We start from the raw sequence: 17,308 nt of genomic DNA, 5'->3' as shown, positions 1-17,308 counted from the left end.
CAGATAACTGGTAAATTGTACTGTCCATTGGAAATATGGACTGTTTCAAAGACTGTATGAAGATCTATATTCTTTTCTAATCATTCTCTAGGTATCAAGGACATATTTGTTAAGAAGGTTCTTGATTTTAAGTGACAACCGCCAAGAAATTGTAAGTAGGCAAATTCAAAATATTTATTGGGTGAATATTAGATTGTCAAAGAAACAAAAGTGAATACAAATTCTGCTTTCAAAAAGCAAAGAGTCTAGTTGAAGAGAAATCCATAGATAACATCATGATATAAAAAAGTGTAAATGCTGTTATAGTGTTATAAAACAAAGCCCTGTAGGAACAGAGAAAAAACAATTTTGACTGGAAAAAGGGTTGAAAATCCACCAAAGTAGAAATATAATTCTAATGGACTGGTTGAATTTAGAGAATTAAAACAAGCAGACACAAAGACAGGTACTTGCCTGGCATGTCTGAGAAATGCTAAGTCCAGTGTGGCTAGAACACAGGAGGAACAGAATCACAGAGAATCATGTATACGACAGTAACACGTTTTGTTTTATTCTTTAGGTACTAGAGAGTGATTACAGATTTCTAAGCTAGGAAAGTTAAGTGGTGGGGAGTGATACAACTAAATCTATAGTTTAGGTAAAAAGGTGATAGTAGAGTCCAGAAGATACAGAAGCAGAAGATTGAAAATATGGGAACTATTAGCTAAGAGGCTTCTACAATAATCCAAATAAGAACTAAAGTTGGCCAAAACCCCAGAAATAAAATTTGGAGGTTAACTGGAATAGGCTGGGAACAATCTGAATATCTGAACTGAATATAGAAAAGCCAAGAAAGTATCTTAAATACTTATAATTTGGTAGTTTAAAGGAATACAACTGGTTCAAATTATTCCTAAGTTAACTACAACTTTAAATAAAAAATAGCCACAATGTACAATGTTTTATAATGACTTAAAAAGGTCATTTTCATCTATATTATTTATTTTAAATATGTATTAGCAAAATGTCCCTTAAAAATAACATCAAATACTTTACCAATTATCTGCATATAATTTATGCAAAAATTTTAGGTTCCCCTCCTCCATGGTCACCCAATAAGGACATCTCTAATCAACTTTTTATAATTAGCTGACACATTCGTATAACACTAACTAATTTTTATTAGCCTAAAAAAACTAAGTGATATCTGGCCCCAAATAATCACCATCCATTTTCAAAACAATTAGTAACTATTTGCTGCATAGTCAACTAACATTTATTGAGCACCTCCTATTTTCCAGCACCAAAAGCACATTTATTACCTTACAGAATTCAAAGACCCGTCCTTCAAGACAGGTAACAGTATTTTTCATATAACAGGATGAAAAAATGAAGAATCAGACTGACAAGAATTTGCTTAACATCATAAGCAATAACATATTTAATTATATTGATGCCAACTTTAAAGGATCATCTATTTTTCACACTGTGTAATGACTATGCCTCTGCTTTTACATTGCTTTTTATTTCTACCACCATTATTTCTTGTTCCTACTTGTCCCCTTAGGTCATTACCACGTATCTGTGAGTTCTCAACTTTTAATAAAATACAAATAAGTAGGAAGGCATAGTATTAAATATTACTCTATCATTCTGGAATTTTAAAATGACATAAGCACACACTCTTAAAGTTACATGTATTAAATAGATACAGACTATAATTACTAAAGTATCTTTAAAAAATTAACCTCATTGAAATTTTTGGTTTATAAATATACCCTTAAATATAGGATGTGAAGAAGTTTAAATGACTATGTATTATTATGTTCAGCCACAAACAAGGTACATATTCTTTCAAGTTTAAAGTACCTCTCCTAAGAATTGGGCTAATGGTTGATTCCTCATTTTAGTTCAACTGGAATAAAATTATAAAAGGAGTATTTTCCTTTATAATACAGAAAACTATAACCCAAAGGCCAAGCAACACAAAATTTAATCAATATTGAGAAGAATTCAATATTGAGAAGAATTCAATATTGAGAAGAATATCAAGTTCTAGCCAGCATCTAGTTTTATCTAAGTATAAGATTATCTTATAGAAAACTTCTATTAAAAGTACCTTACTAGAAAATGAAGAAACTATAAAGAAACAGACTATATTAGAGATCTAGTGAAGTGCCCTCATTTTATAGATTAGAGACTGAGACTCAGTCTTGATAAGTAACTTGTCCAAGTCACATGCCAATGGTAGAATCAGGACTAAAGTTTCCTGAGTCTGACTTCTACTCTGGGCTCTTGTTTACCATATCTGTGTTCTCTCATGTTATGACTTAATCATATTCATTCACTATATTTTTACTTTAAATTTGGAAACTTAACAAGTAACGAAACTTTTTCTACCCAGCAACTCTAGTTGTTCTCAAAAATGAGCATTACAAGAACAGGATGCATTTCGTAACATTAGAGCACTTGCTTAGTTTCATTAAGAACTTTACACAGGAAAAAGTTTACTTTACATATAATTTGGTTTGGCTAATAGAAAGCTTACAAAAAAAGTCACAACTTTAAAACCTCTTTAACCTATATCATAGTAACTTCGTATGTTGTGAAATGGTTTTCTATAATCTTGACATTTTCTTCAGATAGCCAGTTTTCCTGTTTTAGCTGCCTTATAAGAGCTTCCAAAGATTTCAATCTTCCTAGAGTTTGTCGTTCTTGTAACTCAAGAAGAGTTATCTTTGAATGCAGTTTAGAGACTTTCTGCCATAGATGTTCCTTATTTGCATCTTGTCTGCAGTAAGAATGCTCAGTTTGTAAAACTTCCGTCTCATAGTCTACATCCTTATATGAGTCTTCAGTGTCTATGTCTTCTTCCATTTCCACGGTTTCTTTGGAGGCAGGTATAAAAGAATTAACTGTAGGTTTGGAATTTTCTGTAGGTACAAAAATGGCAATAACAGATTCTTTATTTGTATTTAATTCTTCAACTGTGTGAGTAATTGCACTGAATAAGAATGGATTTTCCTGTGCTGACTTAATTTCCACAGAATTATTTGTAAAGTTTGGGTTAGCAAGATGATCGGTAGTTATTTCGAGCACTTTCTGGGCTGCCAAAGACTGCTGAATACCTTCTGAATTTGAAGTTGTCAAAGTAATAGTTGCAGAATTTAGATTCTCAAAAGATGTGTGAAAACCACCTATACCTTTGTCTTGGTTAATTGACGTTTCCAAAGTAGATTCTGGTTTTCTAGTATCTTGTTTAACTAGATTAAGAGTTAATACGTTATTTTGTACACTTTGTGTTTTTGGATCTGGTGGCTTTACCAAGGCAGATGAATCAAGTAATTCTGCATGTTCAGGGAGGGTATTTGTATTAACTGTATTCTTCTTTGGCTCATTTGATGCCAATGATTCTTCTGATTTGGCTTTTAGGCATACTTCTTTCTCATTTTCCAACTTTTTCTTCTGAGATTTTTTTGGGGAAGGGTCTTTCTCCTACAAAATAATATTTTCAAATTCTAAAAAAAGATGTCCTTACTAGGCTTATCCTCTTATTAGTTAGTGCTAACTACTTCGTTACAACTTTGAGCAGTATACTGATCAAGTAAATTTATTCAGTTAAAAAAATGTTTTAAGTATATAACTGCTCAAAATATACCTGAAAGTGTTTTTTAAAACACATTAACTATAATCAATATATGATGGAAAAAATGTCACATCATTCACAAGACCAGTAAAAAATCTCAGATCATTAATTTACATTAATAACTTACTTTGATAATTTATATATGTGTTATCTTTGGCTCCTCCTAAGCTATGCTTCAGAATGATTTATATTTTTAAAAAATTAACACACTTTTAGTAAAAGCACAAATTAGTTTTCCTTTTCTCAAGTATGCATTTTCCCAGCAGTTATCTTTCCCTCTCATTCCCTCTACCTGATTACCTGCCACCCTGCAATATGCTACCATGCTCAGTATTCCCCTCTCCCATACTCCTTGCCTCCAATACCTGATTGTCTTCAGGCAAAGAAAATATTGTTGGAATTGCAGTTTGTTTCAAATAGCGAATACCCCATCTGATGTCAAGAGAGTCGGGAGTAAAATGGTCACTACACAGGAACTGGTATTTACTGGGAACCCATGAATCTCGTTTCATATTCTTTAACCATTTTTCAAGTCTTTCTTTGTCATGTAGAGGAAACCTGAAATTAAAAAAGGAAAACTTTGCTATATTTTTACAATTTTGTCAGATGCCAAGCCTGCACATATTGGTAACCTATGTGTCAAGTGCCACAAAAGCAAGGCAACCATCACTACCATACAATAGCATCTCCGTAACAACTACTACCATATAATCTCTATGGCAAAGCAGACTAAGATATGAGATGTGTAGCCAAAGCTTTTGTCTGAGTAGACTGTAAAACACAACTCAGAGTCCCTTCAAGAAAACGTATGTGTTACTACAAAAAATAAAATCTATTCATATTTTCTATGGATTATGTTTCCTTTTCATTCTGTTGTGTAGGGTGCCTAGAACTAGTAAAGAGCTTTGTAACTATAAAGTCCTATTCAAATACATTTCATAGTAATACAAGTCAAATGGTTTCTTGTTTATAATTTAAGGAAGTTTTAAACTTTAGGTTCTTACCTATATTCATCTTTTTAAAATAAGAAGGTGTTAATTCAAACAAATGGTTTAGCTGACACAAAATGAATACTAAATCTTATAAAAGTACTAATATCCCATTCTCTTTACTGGAATCAGCCTCAATTCTACTCATTGGTAATTTAGTCCAGTATTTCTAGATTTCTATAGCCAGTGAATTGGGAACTCTAAAATTCAAGTATTCAAGTTCTGAAAGACAAACTGGCACAAGTAACATGTTAAAAAGGACAGACTCGGATATTTTCTATTATGAAACAAATAAAAAAGATAGACTAAGGAAAGACAGCTCTTAATCTGTGTTGTTCCTGTACTGAGTACCTTGGAGTTTTATAGTTGGCTCTAACATACTGCAGTGTGTTTCATGGGTAGAACTGGACTAATGGCAGAATTTGACAACTTTTTCCTACCAGTCTAAACTGGTTTGGGTTAAACTGTAGTAAACAACAGCAATTTATACTTCTTTTGATGATTTTACAAGAACACAGTCCAAGACTCATACTACATAATAATTTTCCATTTTTTAACAATAGTAACATATAAGATTCTCATATAAAAGCAGCTGTTATACATTCCCCCCAGTCACAACCATTTATGCTTTGTAGAAGTGTTACAGGAAAATCAATGTGGGTGAAAGGATTTCCATGTCCCAGGTCTTGGTTGAGACCCTGGACATACCCTGCCAAGTGTGGGTCCTTGGCTTCGCGCAGGAAAGAATTCAACAGCGAGCCACAGTTAAGTAAATGCAGATTTATTTAGAGAGATACATAGTCTATACAGTGCAGGCTGTTTCAGAAGGCAAGAGAAAGGCCATGAGGTGTGGGGTTTGGGTGCTTGGTTTAAAATAAAAGTAGTTAACACACTCCATAGACAAGAGTACAGGCCATCTTACTCAGAAGGGAGAATGGCCACGAGGTATGGGGGTTGTCAATTTTTATGGGCTTGGCAGCTTCATATGGTAACAAGTGGGAGGATTATTTCAACTACTTTGGGAAAGGGGCTGGGATTCCCAGGAATTGGGCCACTGCCCACTTTTTGACCTTTTATGGTTAGCCTCAGGACTGTCATGGCGCTTGTGGGAGTGCTGCTTACCATGCTACATATTACAATGAGCTTATAATGAAACTTGAGGTCTAGGAGAAGTCAAATCTCCTGCCATCTTTTGCCTCAGGGCCTGTTGGAAGTTGAATTTTCCGCCACCTTGCTGTAAATTCCTGGGTTATTTCTTGAATGGCTGTGCCCTGCCTGCTTCCTTCCTGTCTCAGTAGCATGATATTTTTTTCTACAAATATTGATAACTTTGTAAGACGCTAAAGGAAAAGACCTGGGTACTTTGCAAGAAATAATTTTTAACCCTGGTATCTTTCCACAGAAAACTCAGATTTTCCACTTGCCTTTGGAAGTTCTAACTATAGATAAAATATTCATACATGGTTTGGAAAAAATTTAACCTTGCAACATATCGATATCTTATAAGCATGATAGGCATAACCAGAAAAGAAATGTAATGGCAAAAAGAATTTTCTTTTCAGAGGACCTGAATTCTGCTAGCCATAGATAAGTTCTTACCTTTCCTGTTACATCTAAAACAATGTCTTTACAGTGATTTTTTTAACGTAATTTCATGCATAAGGATGCTGTTTGTAAATTATTTCTATTGTAGCTATATGCTAAGTTATCAAACAATTAAAAAAAATACTTTGTGAATATCTTTATTGGTAACTGGATTGCAATGCTTTCTCAAAAGGTAAATCTTTAAGAAATCTCCTATAATATATTTCTGGAACAACTTAGTATCATTATATTGGTTCATATTGTTTGGTAATTTTGTTTCACTGTTTTATTAATTCTCCCCAAAACATAAAACAATCACTTATATAAACTGGTCACTATATGTATATATTTACTGAATTCCCAAATTACTATAAATTTATACTGCAGCTTGCTATGGTGTTAGTATGAGAAAATTCAATTCTTCAAGTTTGGAGCTATTAGGGGAATAAAACTAATTCAATTTTTATTTTGTGGATTACACAAGAAATTTTTAAAACTCATTAAAATATTCACTTCAGTAAATTCACATTTTCAGGAAAACAATCTTTATAACTGACTTCCTCTGGCATTATTATTTTTCCTTCCTTAAAAACAGTAACTATGCAGTCCAAAAAGATTAAAGAATTTTTAGTCTGTAGTTAGGACCCCAAATCCAAGGCTAAATAAATCTGGGAAACACGGGGTTAAATAAAGCTCAACATGATCCTTTGCTACAAACTTTCTCATGGCCAGAGCCATTAATATTACTAGCATATAATTCTCCCTCTAGAATATCTCTTTGCAAGGGCTTCAACAAAGACAATCCTGGAAATACTGCCATTTAGTGTAAATTATTAGGAGTTATCAGTTTTTTCATTAGTTAAAAGAATGTAAAGCAGCTAAATCATTGTGAACAGAGAGCTTCAGGTCTAAAGCAAAATAAGCTTCACAAAATTGCTAGTGAAAAGTCAAAAAGTTAAAGACAACCAGGTTAGAGCTACGTTACTTTTAAATACAAGAAATAAAGGAAATAAAATATTCTAAATATGTTTTTATATACACTAAGCATGTTCTGAATGCCAAGTGCTGTTTTACCTCTCTACACACTAAGTGTGGTCAGGTACTATTAACGCCTCCACTTTAAAGATGGGAGGTCTTAGGTAGCATAGTTGAATAATTTGCAGAAGGTCATTCAGCTATAAAGTAGTGGAACCAGGATTTGAACCTAAGTCTGGCTTTGGAGCCTGTATTCTTCCTACATAATACTGCTTCCCTATTCTTCTAAATGAGTACTTCTGGGGTTCCAGGGAAATATTTCGTGGCTGTAGTAATTCAGAAAACAGGTATTTCCCACTTTTCCAAAGTTCCTTTTCTGCCATTTCACTTTTATGAATAACCTACCAGGTACTGACGTCCGAACCGGATTTTCGCTATTACGAAAACAGGTTAATTGCTGCTTTGCTTAGGAAAGGTTTCACAGGAATGTTCTACGCTGGGATACCGGGGGAAATCTGTAGACCTCTGTACGAATGAAGAGTATCTAGAGCCGTGAGCAGGAGGTAAGTTGTAATTCTGGCTCTGCCACAAAACTTTCAAGGTCAGTTACCTAATCTTTCTGAAAGGCCTGTTTCGTCGGGAGAAAACGGAATTAAATAGCAGCTATGCGACCTAACTCACGGGAGCTGTAAGTTAACTTTGAGTTCACCTTCCCACTTGGCACGGTTCAGGTGGTTCACTGAAATTAGGTCACGGAAGGTGGGGAAACGCTCTGAAAACCACGGAGCACCGCGCCAAACTGACTGGTTCCAGCGCCCTATTAACACCCCGAAAGGCCCCTGAGTCCCACCACCCGCCCAGCGGCCTCCCTAGAAACGTCTAAGGAAACTGAACTCGCGCCTCCCCGCCCTCCTCCCGTGCAGGGACCGACCACGCCCGCAGAGCTGAGGAAGAATTTATAGGGCTGACAGGAGACACTCCAAACCCCAACCCCAAATGCCGCAGAACTTAGGCCCAAAGGCCAGCTGACGCTTCTGCGTCAGGCACAACTTACGGGTAAAAACTCAGCTTCCGGTCCCTATTGTTTCGTCCCCGGCGGTTCTTACAACAAATCGCTGCGCAATACCGGGGCATTATTACCGAGGGGCGCAGGCGGGCCTTCCTCGCTGAGGCGGAGCCGCAGGTCCAGGCCGCCCGAGTCACCGCGCCTGCGCCAGCCTAGGCAGCGTGGAAAGACGCTGCGATGGTCGACTCACTTCCGCTTCTGCCGGCTTCGGCCCCGCCCTTTCGGGGGTGGGGCCGGACGTGACGCACAGGCTGAGCAGCAACAACAGTTTTCCACGTGCGCGTAGGGCGCCAGGGTCAGGTGGGCTGGCGGGAGCCAATAGGGAAGCGTTTCGTGTAGGTCTTCTCCTGAGGTGGAGGCTCCCGCAGCCGTCGCCCGCGAGTGGGGAGCGGGCTGAGAGGGGACGCGGCGGTGGCTTCGGCGGGAGGAGTGTGAGGTCGGTGTACAGGCGGCAGTGCGCGCGCGCCGGCTCCCGGAGCCCGCGGAGGCCGCAGAGGCCGGGGTTCGGGACCGAGCGGAGCAGCGGTGTGGTGTCGGTTGTCAGCGTCGCCGGCGCCTCGGCTCTGTAGAGGAACAGCAGTAGCCGGCGGGTGCGGATGAGGGACGAGGCCGGGGTCGTGGGGAGGGGGGTTAAGGCGTCCCCGCGGCCTCGACCGGCCTTTGTGGGCAGACTTGGCCTCGGTATCCACCGCGGTCGGCACTAGGGCTTCGGGCTGCCAGGTGTTTTTGAGAAAGGGAATAGGAAAAAGGAGATGGCCGCAACACAGTGTCGGGCGTCTTGTCGTGGGGTTGTGCCGCTGGCTGTCTTGGGCGTCGGGCAGCTCCTCCCAGGGCTGGACCCCGGGCCGCGGACAGACCGACGGCGGCGGCTGGACGGACTGGGCGTGTACCGGTCGCTTTTCGGTGAGGGCTGATGGTCCAGCCCAATCAGCCACCGGCTCTGAGAAATAAGGCCCAGGTTGCTGTCCGCCAGCTCCCTTTTGGGAATGCGAAGTCAGTATAACGCAAAAGTCAGTCGCCTGGGAAAGTATCGGATATTCAACTTCAAACTGTGGAATAATCTTTATGAAACCAGTAAGGTGTCTCCCTGTCAGTTTTAGACCCGCCCGTGGATTAGGGAAGCAGCATTGTACGCTCTGGATTAATGTTCTTTAGACCAGGAGTTTGTACTTGATCCTTGGTGCCCGTGACTGTGAGTAACTATATGGAAGGTAGTAATCCATCTGCTAATTACGCTCCGATCAGGCCACAGGAGAGGAAGGCAGGCGGTTTCCACAAACCGTAGTGTCTTTCGTCAGCCTTGTTATGCCATCCTAGGTTGTTAAAGACGCCTGTAGTACAGTGTTCGAAAAACAGGATCATGTCTTTTTGAATCCAAAGTCATTAACTCTGTAATATCAAGAATTCTAAGTTGAATTCTAAGTTGAAACTTTAAGATTAGAGAACTACTTTAATGGCTACTGAGAAGTTTGAAAATAAGAGTTTACCTTATCTAAACTACAAACTATGAAAGTTACTTTTTTCTGTCAGCCTTAGCAGAAACCTGAAATTCTGTTAAGTATGAGTTATTAACAAAACTTATTTATCCATGCTTTTTTGTTAAATATTTGGGGTCTTACAGTTTTAAAAATTACGTTCTCTTGTACATTGTCAATATTATTGTGATATTGAGATTCTCTATATGTAGTCCTTGGCTGCTCTTGGCTGAATGAAAACTGAAATTTCCTAGGAAGGGAAGATTACTACTAGTTTAGACATACTGGGCTATTTACCTTAGTAATGTACTTTTTTTTTTTTCCTGAGAAATTGAATTTCTTTTAAACCCCTTTAGAATATGAATTTTTGAAAGGAAGATTGAGTTCTTTTAAAAAATTATTTGGGTTTTCACCGTTTTTACAAGGCTTCCCTTTGATGAGTTTTTGATAGTAACTGATAAAAATCCGTTATTGAATATTTTTGTGTCTGAAGTGCATATGGCCAGAGATCAGTGAAAAGGCAAAACCAAGAGAGATTTTTCTCAATTTGGTTGAATTATCTTTGCTCTCAAGAAGATTACAACCAATTTAGGGGTAGTAAAAGTCTGTGTAAATGAAATAACGTGGAACCAGGTACAAGATACACTATATACAGTTAACATTTTGATACTGCGTCAGTTTACTTTAAATCCTAAAAGTTTATTGTGTTTCTTTTAAAAGAACAATTTTAAGATTAACTAACAGATACAATTTTTTTTCTTTTCTTTTGTAGGATATTAGAAATGGCTACTCCCCAGTCAGTTTTCATCTTTGCAATCTGCATTTTAATGATAACTGAATTAATTTTGGCCTCAAAAAGTTACTATGATATCTTAGGTGTGCCAAAGTCTGCATCAGAGCGCCAAATCAAGAAGGCCTTTCATAAATTGGCCATGAAGTACCATCCTGACAAAAATAAGAGCCCTGATGCTGAAGCAAAATTCAGAGAGATTGCAGAAGGTGTGTAAATTATTATCTTCAAAGTCTCAACAGATATTAACTAGTAAAGGACAATGATAGCTAAGAGGTGTGTATGTATTTGAAGGCTTTGTGGAGATGGAAGTGGGAGTGGAATCTACATTTAAATATAGGAAGAGTCTCAAGACTATTTTCTTATAACAGATGTTTGATCCTGGATGTGTGGAGGTATATATTGACATTCAGGTCTAAAAATGTTGAAGATGTATTATTTCATTGTCTTGTCACTTATAAAATAGCTTATTGTTTCTGTGTCAAACTGAATTTTAGCTACTCAAAACTTATAAACTAACTTAAGAAACATAGTTTTTACAAAGTATAGAGATTAAATATAAAAATGTTAAGCATTAAAAAAAGTAAATAGACCTTTTTTCCCCTCTCTTGGCCTTTATCTCAAAGCCCATTTGTCTTTAAGAGAAAAATATGGAACAAATTTTGACTTAAGACTAGGTCTGAAACAAATTGTACCTTCTGAGCGTTGACTAATTAATGCTGAGTAGAAGTAACTGAGTAGGGAGTTAAACATTTACTTCAACTATTAAGTGAAAAATCTGAATTCCTCTTATTTTTCTCATTAAATTCTTTAAATAATGGTTTTACACAAATATGGAGAATAACTCTTTAATTGTTGCCCATATTTATTTGTAGTAATGGTAGTATTTATTTAACAGATATTTATTGGATATTTACTAGAGGCGGGCATTGTGCAGACTGCTGATTGTATGCAGTAAATAAGACAGAGTCCCTACCTTTTGTAACTTTTATTTTAATTTTATTCTTATGTTTTGTAGGATTTGGTTTTACTTGCAGTGTGAAATCCTTTCATAAAATAGATAAATTCAAGAGGTTTGGATATGTGTAACTTTGATTACCTTTAGTTACTAAAGTATTTTTATTTCTTTCAGCATATGAAACACTCTCAGATGCTACTCGGCGAAAAGAGTATGATACAGTTGGACACAGTGCTTTTGTTAATGGTAGAGGACAAAGAGCTAGTGGAAGTCCTTTTGAGCAGCCATTTAACTTCAATTTTGATGACTTATTTAAAGACTTTGGCTTTTTTGGTCAAAATCAAAACACTCGATCCAAGAAGCATTTTGAAAATCACTTCCAGACACGTCAGGATGGTTCCAGTAGACAAAGACACCATTTCCAGGAGTTTTCTTTTGGAGGTGGGTTATTTGATGACATGTTTGAAGATATGGAGAAAATGTTTTCTTTTAGTGGTTTTGATACTACCACCAATCGGCACACGGTACAGACTGAAAATAGATTCCATGGATCTAGCAAGCATTGTAGGACTGTCACTCAACGAAGAGGAAATATGGTTACTACATACACCGACTGTTCAGGACAGTAGTTCGTTCTTTTTCTGTTCTCAATAAACCCAATTAGCTGGCTCTTCTTCAATATCTTTGATGGAAAACAATTTTGGGTGAACTATTTTGACAAGTGCATGATTTCATTTAACTTAATATAGCTATTAAATATATTTAAATTGTTTTTGACAAATTCAGCAACATTTAGTTAGTAGAGAAATAGCTAATTATTCATTTCCCTGATTAGGAAAGTTTCTTTAAAAAAAGATACTACAATTCTGCCTGATCTTTTTTCTCTATCTCCCCTTGGGCTTATTAACATAGCCAATTTTATTACCAAGAAAAGACTGAGTTTCCCTGATAAATATTTAAAAGTTAAACTTTTAAACGTTATTGTAGATGAAGTTGTATGAACTTGAATGATTTTTGAAGTGAAACCTCTGCTAATTTAAAATTGCATGCTCTGTAGCATCTCTGACTTGGGTTGCTGAATGTATTTGAAATTGTATAATTGAGTCATTCAGCAAAGGATAGCAGTGTCTTGGTTAATTTCCACTGAAAGCTTCAGAAAGGCATGGTTTAATATTTACCACAGAACTATGCAGTAGAGTTGGAGTAAAGGAAATGATGATTCTGCTTTCTTGTCATTTAGGCTAAAAGAAAGTGGAAAACTCATGAAATATTGCCAAGAGATTGTTATGTGTTTGGTTCCTGGCTAATGAGTTTGTTGTGCTGAAATCACAGCTACTTTACACATCTTTTCACATTTCTTTCTTAGTTGTTGGCGCTGTTGGTCTTAATATGGATTTATGTATTTTTGTGTGTGTGGTTTCTCTTCTTTGCACTCATCTTTAGAGATTGACTAATACCTCATTTTGTTTGTAAAAACAGCCAGTAATTTCTGTGCAACCTTATTATGTGCAATATTTTTAAATCCTAAGAAATGTGTGCTTTTGTTTTCAGATAGACCTATTCCTTTAGTTCTGCACTTTTCCATGTTATACTCCATATGAGTATTAATCCTATGGATACACATTAAAACTAGTAAATATCTCATACACCTTTGTGAGTGAGAGAAATACAATATTTACAATATGATGTTCTCTGTTGTCATTTTATTGTTAAAAATTTATTCGGTAATTCGGGAGGTATGGGAGGTGTGTAAGGAATTGGGCTGTTCATACTGTCATAGACCATATTCCAGAAGTTACTTTTGACTAACCTACAAACCCTGATATGACCTTGCTTGATTGCTGTTTGGTAATTTCTCTTGCTTTGTTACTATCCTCCATCTGTCTTCCCTCACAAATTTTGGTAGCTTGAAGATTTTGTTAGCTATAATACTGGTGTATTTCCTTGCTAGGAGCACATATTCTTGCCACTGATGCTTTTCTCTTTAGGCAGGAAAAAGACTTTGCATGAAGCTACATTTGTTAATAATCATTTTTAATTTGAAAACTGTGAAGAAAATGAATTTTATTTATGTACCTCAGTTATTTCCTAGAAGTTATACATACTGCTTTGGTTTGATAAGAAAATAGCTGTACCTTGAATTTTGATCAGAGAATTATCTGTGGCCTATCAAACAGAACAAATGAGGCCAAAAAAGTTACCATTTTCAAATCAAGATTAACTTTAAAGATTATATTATTATTTATATTGTTAGCATCTGTCCCCTTTTTCTTCAGGGCTTGATTGTCTGTCTTGTTTTTTCCCATTCTGAACATTTATTTGAACCCCCTCTTTTTTTTTTTTTAACCTCCCCTTTGGCATACTTTTTGCAAGGAAAAATATACCACGACTCATACACACAGTACAAACTAAATATCAAGAAAGATGCTTAGGTAATCTACAGGCATGTGTATGTGAGTAGTCAGCTATATAAGCAACTAGAAATTAGACCAGTAAGCAACATAAAAGTTTCCTCAATCATTTAATTTTTTTCTTTATAGTTTATACAGCTTAAATGTACAAAGCAAATGGTAAACTTGTTTACTTATGAAATGACCAGTACAGTAGCTTAATCTACACTCCCTGCACAAATCAACACATACAAAATCTGTCACTTTTTTCCCTTCTGCATAAAATATTAATATTCATTACATGATGTTTAATCTTTTTCTTGAACTAATTTCTGTAATTAAGTTTTCTAGATTGAATATGTCTTGCATTGGACACTATAGGGCATGTGGTAGGCATGAAGTTCTTCTGATGTTCTAGAACTAGATAATTAACTTGTGATAGGATGGCTGATTATAGGCAGTTTTGTGCTATAAGTTTTGGATACAATTCTGAGATTAGTTCCATGAAAATTTAGATTACCCAAGGACGGTTAAGAATTTGTATATTCCTGGGGTAGTTATTCTAATTTTTTGAAATGAAATTTTGTTTAGCAATTAAAAATTCACTAGGGGAAAATGAGACCATTGCCAGATAGAGAAAGGAAGAGATTGGTACCAGCAGTAGGTCTCTAAAGCGCTTATGTTCTTCATGTTAATGCTGGCACCTTCAGTTCCAGGTCACATATTGAACAGAATCAGTCATGATTGTTTTCCTTCTTGGTCCCAATGACAGAAAATATAATAATGAAGTCATAAACATGCTGTAAAACAACAGCCAGAAGTTTTGAGGGATGATATAAAGGAGGGTATAAAGTAGAAGGATTTGGACTGAGAGAGAAATCAGAGAACCACAGCCAAGGTGTCCTGGAGAAGCTTTTAACTCTTACATTTTAGGGGAGGTTGGTTGGGAGTAAGCAAAGAGAAGACGTGGGCCAGAGTTCAATTTTGTTAATTCATTGAAGAACTGCCTTGGGAACCGTTGCCCTTTTTTCTTCCTTTCAGGTAAAGTATTGACAAGTTTTTCTTCAGGTCAAGGATTTAGTATATCTCTTCAAAGAAAGAGTATTGCTAGGCAGACTCCTCAGTAAGGGTATTGGGATGCTGTAGAAAGGTCGAGCAAAGGTGAAGTGAATTTCCACTTGGCGATGGAGAGGGTGCTGGTGAGTAATAGTGGCATTCCACTCCCAGAGTAAACAAAGCCTTCTTTGCCAAGTGTAGGAAAAAGTAGCTTCTGTGTGCTGACCACATACTCACCTTCAGTTGCCTGCAGGTGGAAATACCCTGACAACTTACAAGAAACCATAGCTCCTATTCAAAAAGGAGATGTAATGCAGGCATATATAACTGCTGAAGAAACTGCAATTTGATGTAATCCTTCATAAACACAGATAGATGCCCGGGGAATTCAGACATTTAAGGAAAACCAACAGTAAGGAAGAGAAACCCCAACATTCAGCCCTGCATTTACTGACATGCAATGATGAATCAGGCATAGCTCCTTATCTTACCTAACCTGCTTACTCCATGGTTCCCTTCCATTTGTTAATGGTGTCACCCAGGATTAGATGAAATAATATGAATCCACATTTAGTTTACATTTACATCAGCTATAACCAAAGTCAGTGGAAGGTACAGCAGGTGTGTAGTATGTACGTTCCCTACTATTAAAAAACAAAATTCACGTGAGTAAATTTTAAAGATCTTACTGACTTTATTCAGCAGTTCGTATATCAGACAGCTTTCCACTTCGATAGAAAGGAGCTCTGAGGAACTAAAAACGAAAGACTCACAGGAAGGAAGGAGCAGGACAAGGAAGTTACACCAGCAAAAAGCAGTGGCAAGGTCCCTTTCCTTTAAGGAATGGCAGGGGTCTGTCAGACAGATTACCTCACTAGTGCTGATCAGGTAGTTCCTGATTGACTGGTTTAAGATTCCATTTCTGGGAGAGCTGAAACTGCATTTAAGTCTCAGTATGGTGATGTGAGGCTTAGCATAAGTGACTGCATTTTGAGCCTGTTGTCTTAAGGTACCATGTGGGCCTCATTTTGACTCTTCTGCAAAATTTAGATTCTTCCTCTTACCTCAACTGTATTATTCAAACCCCTCTTCAACTTCTCTTCAGACCTGCCCTGAGGTTGAACTACCCAATGAAGGGGAACAGAATTTGCCACCCCAAAATATGCCTCTTAGGAGTAAGGATTACTTAAGGCTGATTATTACAAACAAACAAAAATGTAGAACCTCAGAAAACCAATTAGATGGTACTCTTCTGTAAGAAGCATTTACATTTATAAAGAAATCTTCATTTTTAAGGGTGTCGCCCTCTCTGTAAGGAAGAGGAGGATAACTAAATCTCTAGGAACTCTTAGCAATGGAGAAGTCATGGAAACAACCGTGTCCTTGCTTACTGTGCTTTGCCTGAAAACCTCCTGTAAGTGCCCCCCACTCCCAACATCTTTTAGTTTTCCTTAGGTGATGGCTTGGGCCATTTCTGAGAATTACGCAGTTTTCCTGGGTATCTCCCATGTATACGGGAGGTACACATGCTAAAACTTCTATTTCTGTTTTTCCTGTTAATCTGTCTTTAATTATGTGGGTAGGGAGTCCTCAGCCGACAGGAGGACCCTCTAGGAGGGCAGAGGAAAATTTATTGTTACTCCTCTACACTAGATAATTGGCTGTGCAGTTTTATTTATGGTCACTCATAATACATTATAATGGGTGTGGGTGCTTACATTCCCATGGAAGGAGATAGGCAATAACCATAAATTGCTGTCCATTTAAACAGACTGCCAGTAATTATTCCAGTAAAAATAGGTTTATATGGGATCAGCAAAGAATTGCAATTCAGAGTTTACAACCATAGCAAGCCACATGTAAATCCCCAGCAAAAATGGAGGGGACAACTATTTCATAGAGGGGAAAAGGAAGCTAGGAGGGTTATAGTAAACAGAGTCCGTGACTTTTCATTGGCTGAGTGTCAGCTGAGCTCTTGCCAGGAAAGAGAGGAAGTCTCTTCTTCCTGTGGGGCTCTGCTATTGTCCTAAGGTATAAGAGCGCCTCGTTCCGGCCTACCAACTCTATTAAATTGAGGTTGCAGTTCATTGATATTTTACTTTACTATGTAAGGTGACAAATGCTACAAAAAAAGAAAATGTAGCACAGTGGAAGGATATTGGGAGGGCAGACAGATCAAAGGTGTGCTACCGTTTTCAGCTGGATGGTCTGTATAGGTCTCATTGAGAAGGTGAATTTGCAGGCTTGAGTTAACGTGTATGGAAGATGGAAACCTGTGATACATTCTAGAACGGCACAGAGGCCAGTGTAACTGGAGGTCACTGACATGAGGAAGTAGTTGGAGATGAATTCATAAAGATAGTGCGGGTAGGGAGCAGGACAGATTATTACATAGGGCTT

General features: G+C 37.2%; 2 protein-coding genes across 7 annotated transcripts; one reads left to right on the top strand and one right to left on the bottom strand.

The window, feature by feature from the left end:
* Positions 1-1,382: 1,382 nt before the first annotated feature.
* Positions 1,383-8,361, bottom strand: THAP5 (THAP domain containing 5). 3 transcript variants are annotated; one of them, XM_072964663.1, is made up of 4 exons: positions 8,105-8,134; positions 7,579-7,607; positions 3,991-4,183; positions 1,383-3,474 (listed from the first exon to the last, which is right to left on the bottom strand). In XM_072964663.1, the coding sequence occupies exons 3-4, from the start codon at positions 4,135-4,137 to the stop codon at positions 2,560-2,562; spliced, it is 1,062 nt and encodes a 353-aa protein (XP_072820764.1). In that variant the 5' UTR covers positions 4,138-4,183; positions 7,579-7,607; positions 8,105-8,134; the 3' UTR covers positions 1,383-2,559. The 3 variants fall into 3 exon arrangements, with proteins under 3 accessions (XP_072820764.1, XP_072820763.1, XP_006201965.1); XM_072964662.1 differs by having other exon boundaries at positions 7,579-7,801; positions 8,105-8,121; XM_006201903.4 differs by lacking the exons at positions 7,579-7,607; positions 8,105-8,134 and adding an exon at positions 8,228-8,361.
* Positions 8,357-12,131, top strand: DNAJB9 (DnaJ heat shock protein family (Hsp40) member B9). Of its 4 annotated transcripts, none has more exons than XM_072964671.1 (3): positions 8,357-8,515; positions 10,487-10,713; positions 11,637-12,131. In XM_072964671.1, the coding sequence occupies exons 2-3, from the start codon at positions 10,497-10,499 to the stop codon at positions 12,089-12,091; spliced, it is 672 nt and encodes a 223-aa protein (XP_072820772.1). In that variant the 5' UTR covers positions 8,357-8,515; positions 10,487-10,496; the 3' UTR covers positions 12,092-12,131. The 4 variants fall into 4 exon arrangements, with proteins under 4 accessions (XP_072820772.1, XP_072820771.1, XP_031530111.1 ...); XM_072964670.1 differs by having other exon boundaries at positions 8,357-8,539; XM_031674251.2 differs by lacking the exon at positions 8,357-8,515 and adding an exon at positions 8,546-8,675.
* The last annotated feature ends 5,177 nt before the right edge of the window (positions 12,132-17,308 follow it).

This window comes from Vicugna pacos, chromosome 7, assembly GCF_048564905.1.
Source record: "Vicugna pacos chromosome 7, VicPac4, whole genome shotgun sequence".
In the NCBI taxonomy this organism is placed as follows: Eukaryota; Metazoa; Chordata; class Mammalia; order Artiodactyla; family Camelidae; genus Vicugna; species Vicugna pacos.
Note: the sequence above shows the minus strand (reverse complement) of the source record. Positions and strands in the feature narration are given on the sequence as shown.

Coding starts and splice junctions, on each gene's coding strand:
- DNAJB9 (XM_072964671.1), top strand. CDS start 10,497: ATGGCTACTCCCCAGTCAGTTTTCATCTTTGCAATCTGCATTTTAATG. Junction 10,714..11,636: donor ATTCAGAGAGATTGCAGAAG/GTGTGTAAATTA, acceptor TATTTCTTTCAG/CATATGAAACACTCTCAGAT.
- THAP5 (XM_006201903.4), bottom strand. CDS start 8,307: ATGCCCCGGTATTGCGCAGCGATTTGTTGTAAGAACCGCCGGGGACGA. Junction 4,184..8,227: donor CGGAAGCTGAGTTTTTACCC/GTAAGTTGTGCC, acceptor TTTTAATTTCAG/GTTTCCTCTACATGACAAAG. Junction 3,475..3,990: donor CTTTGCCTGAAGACAATCAG/GTATTGGAGGCA, acceptor ATTATTTTGTAG/GAGAAAGACCCTTCCCCAAA.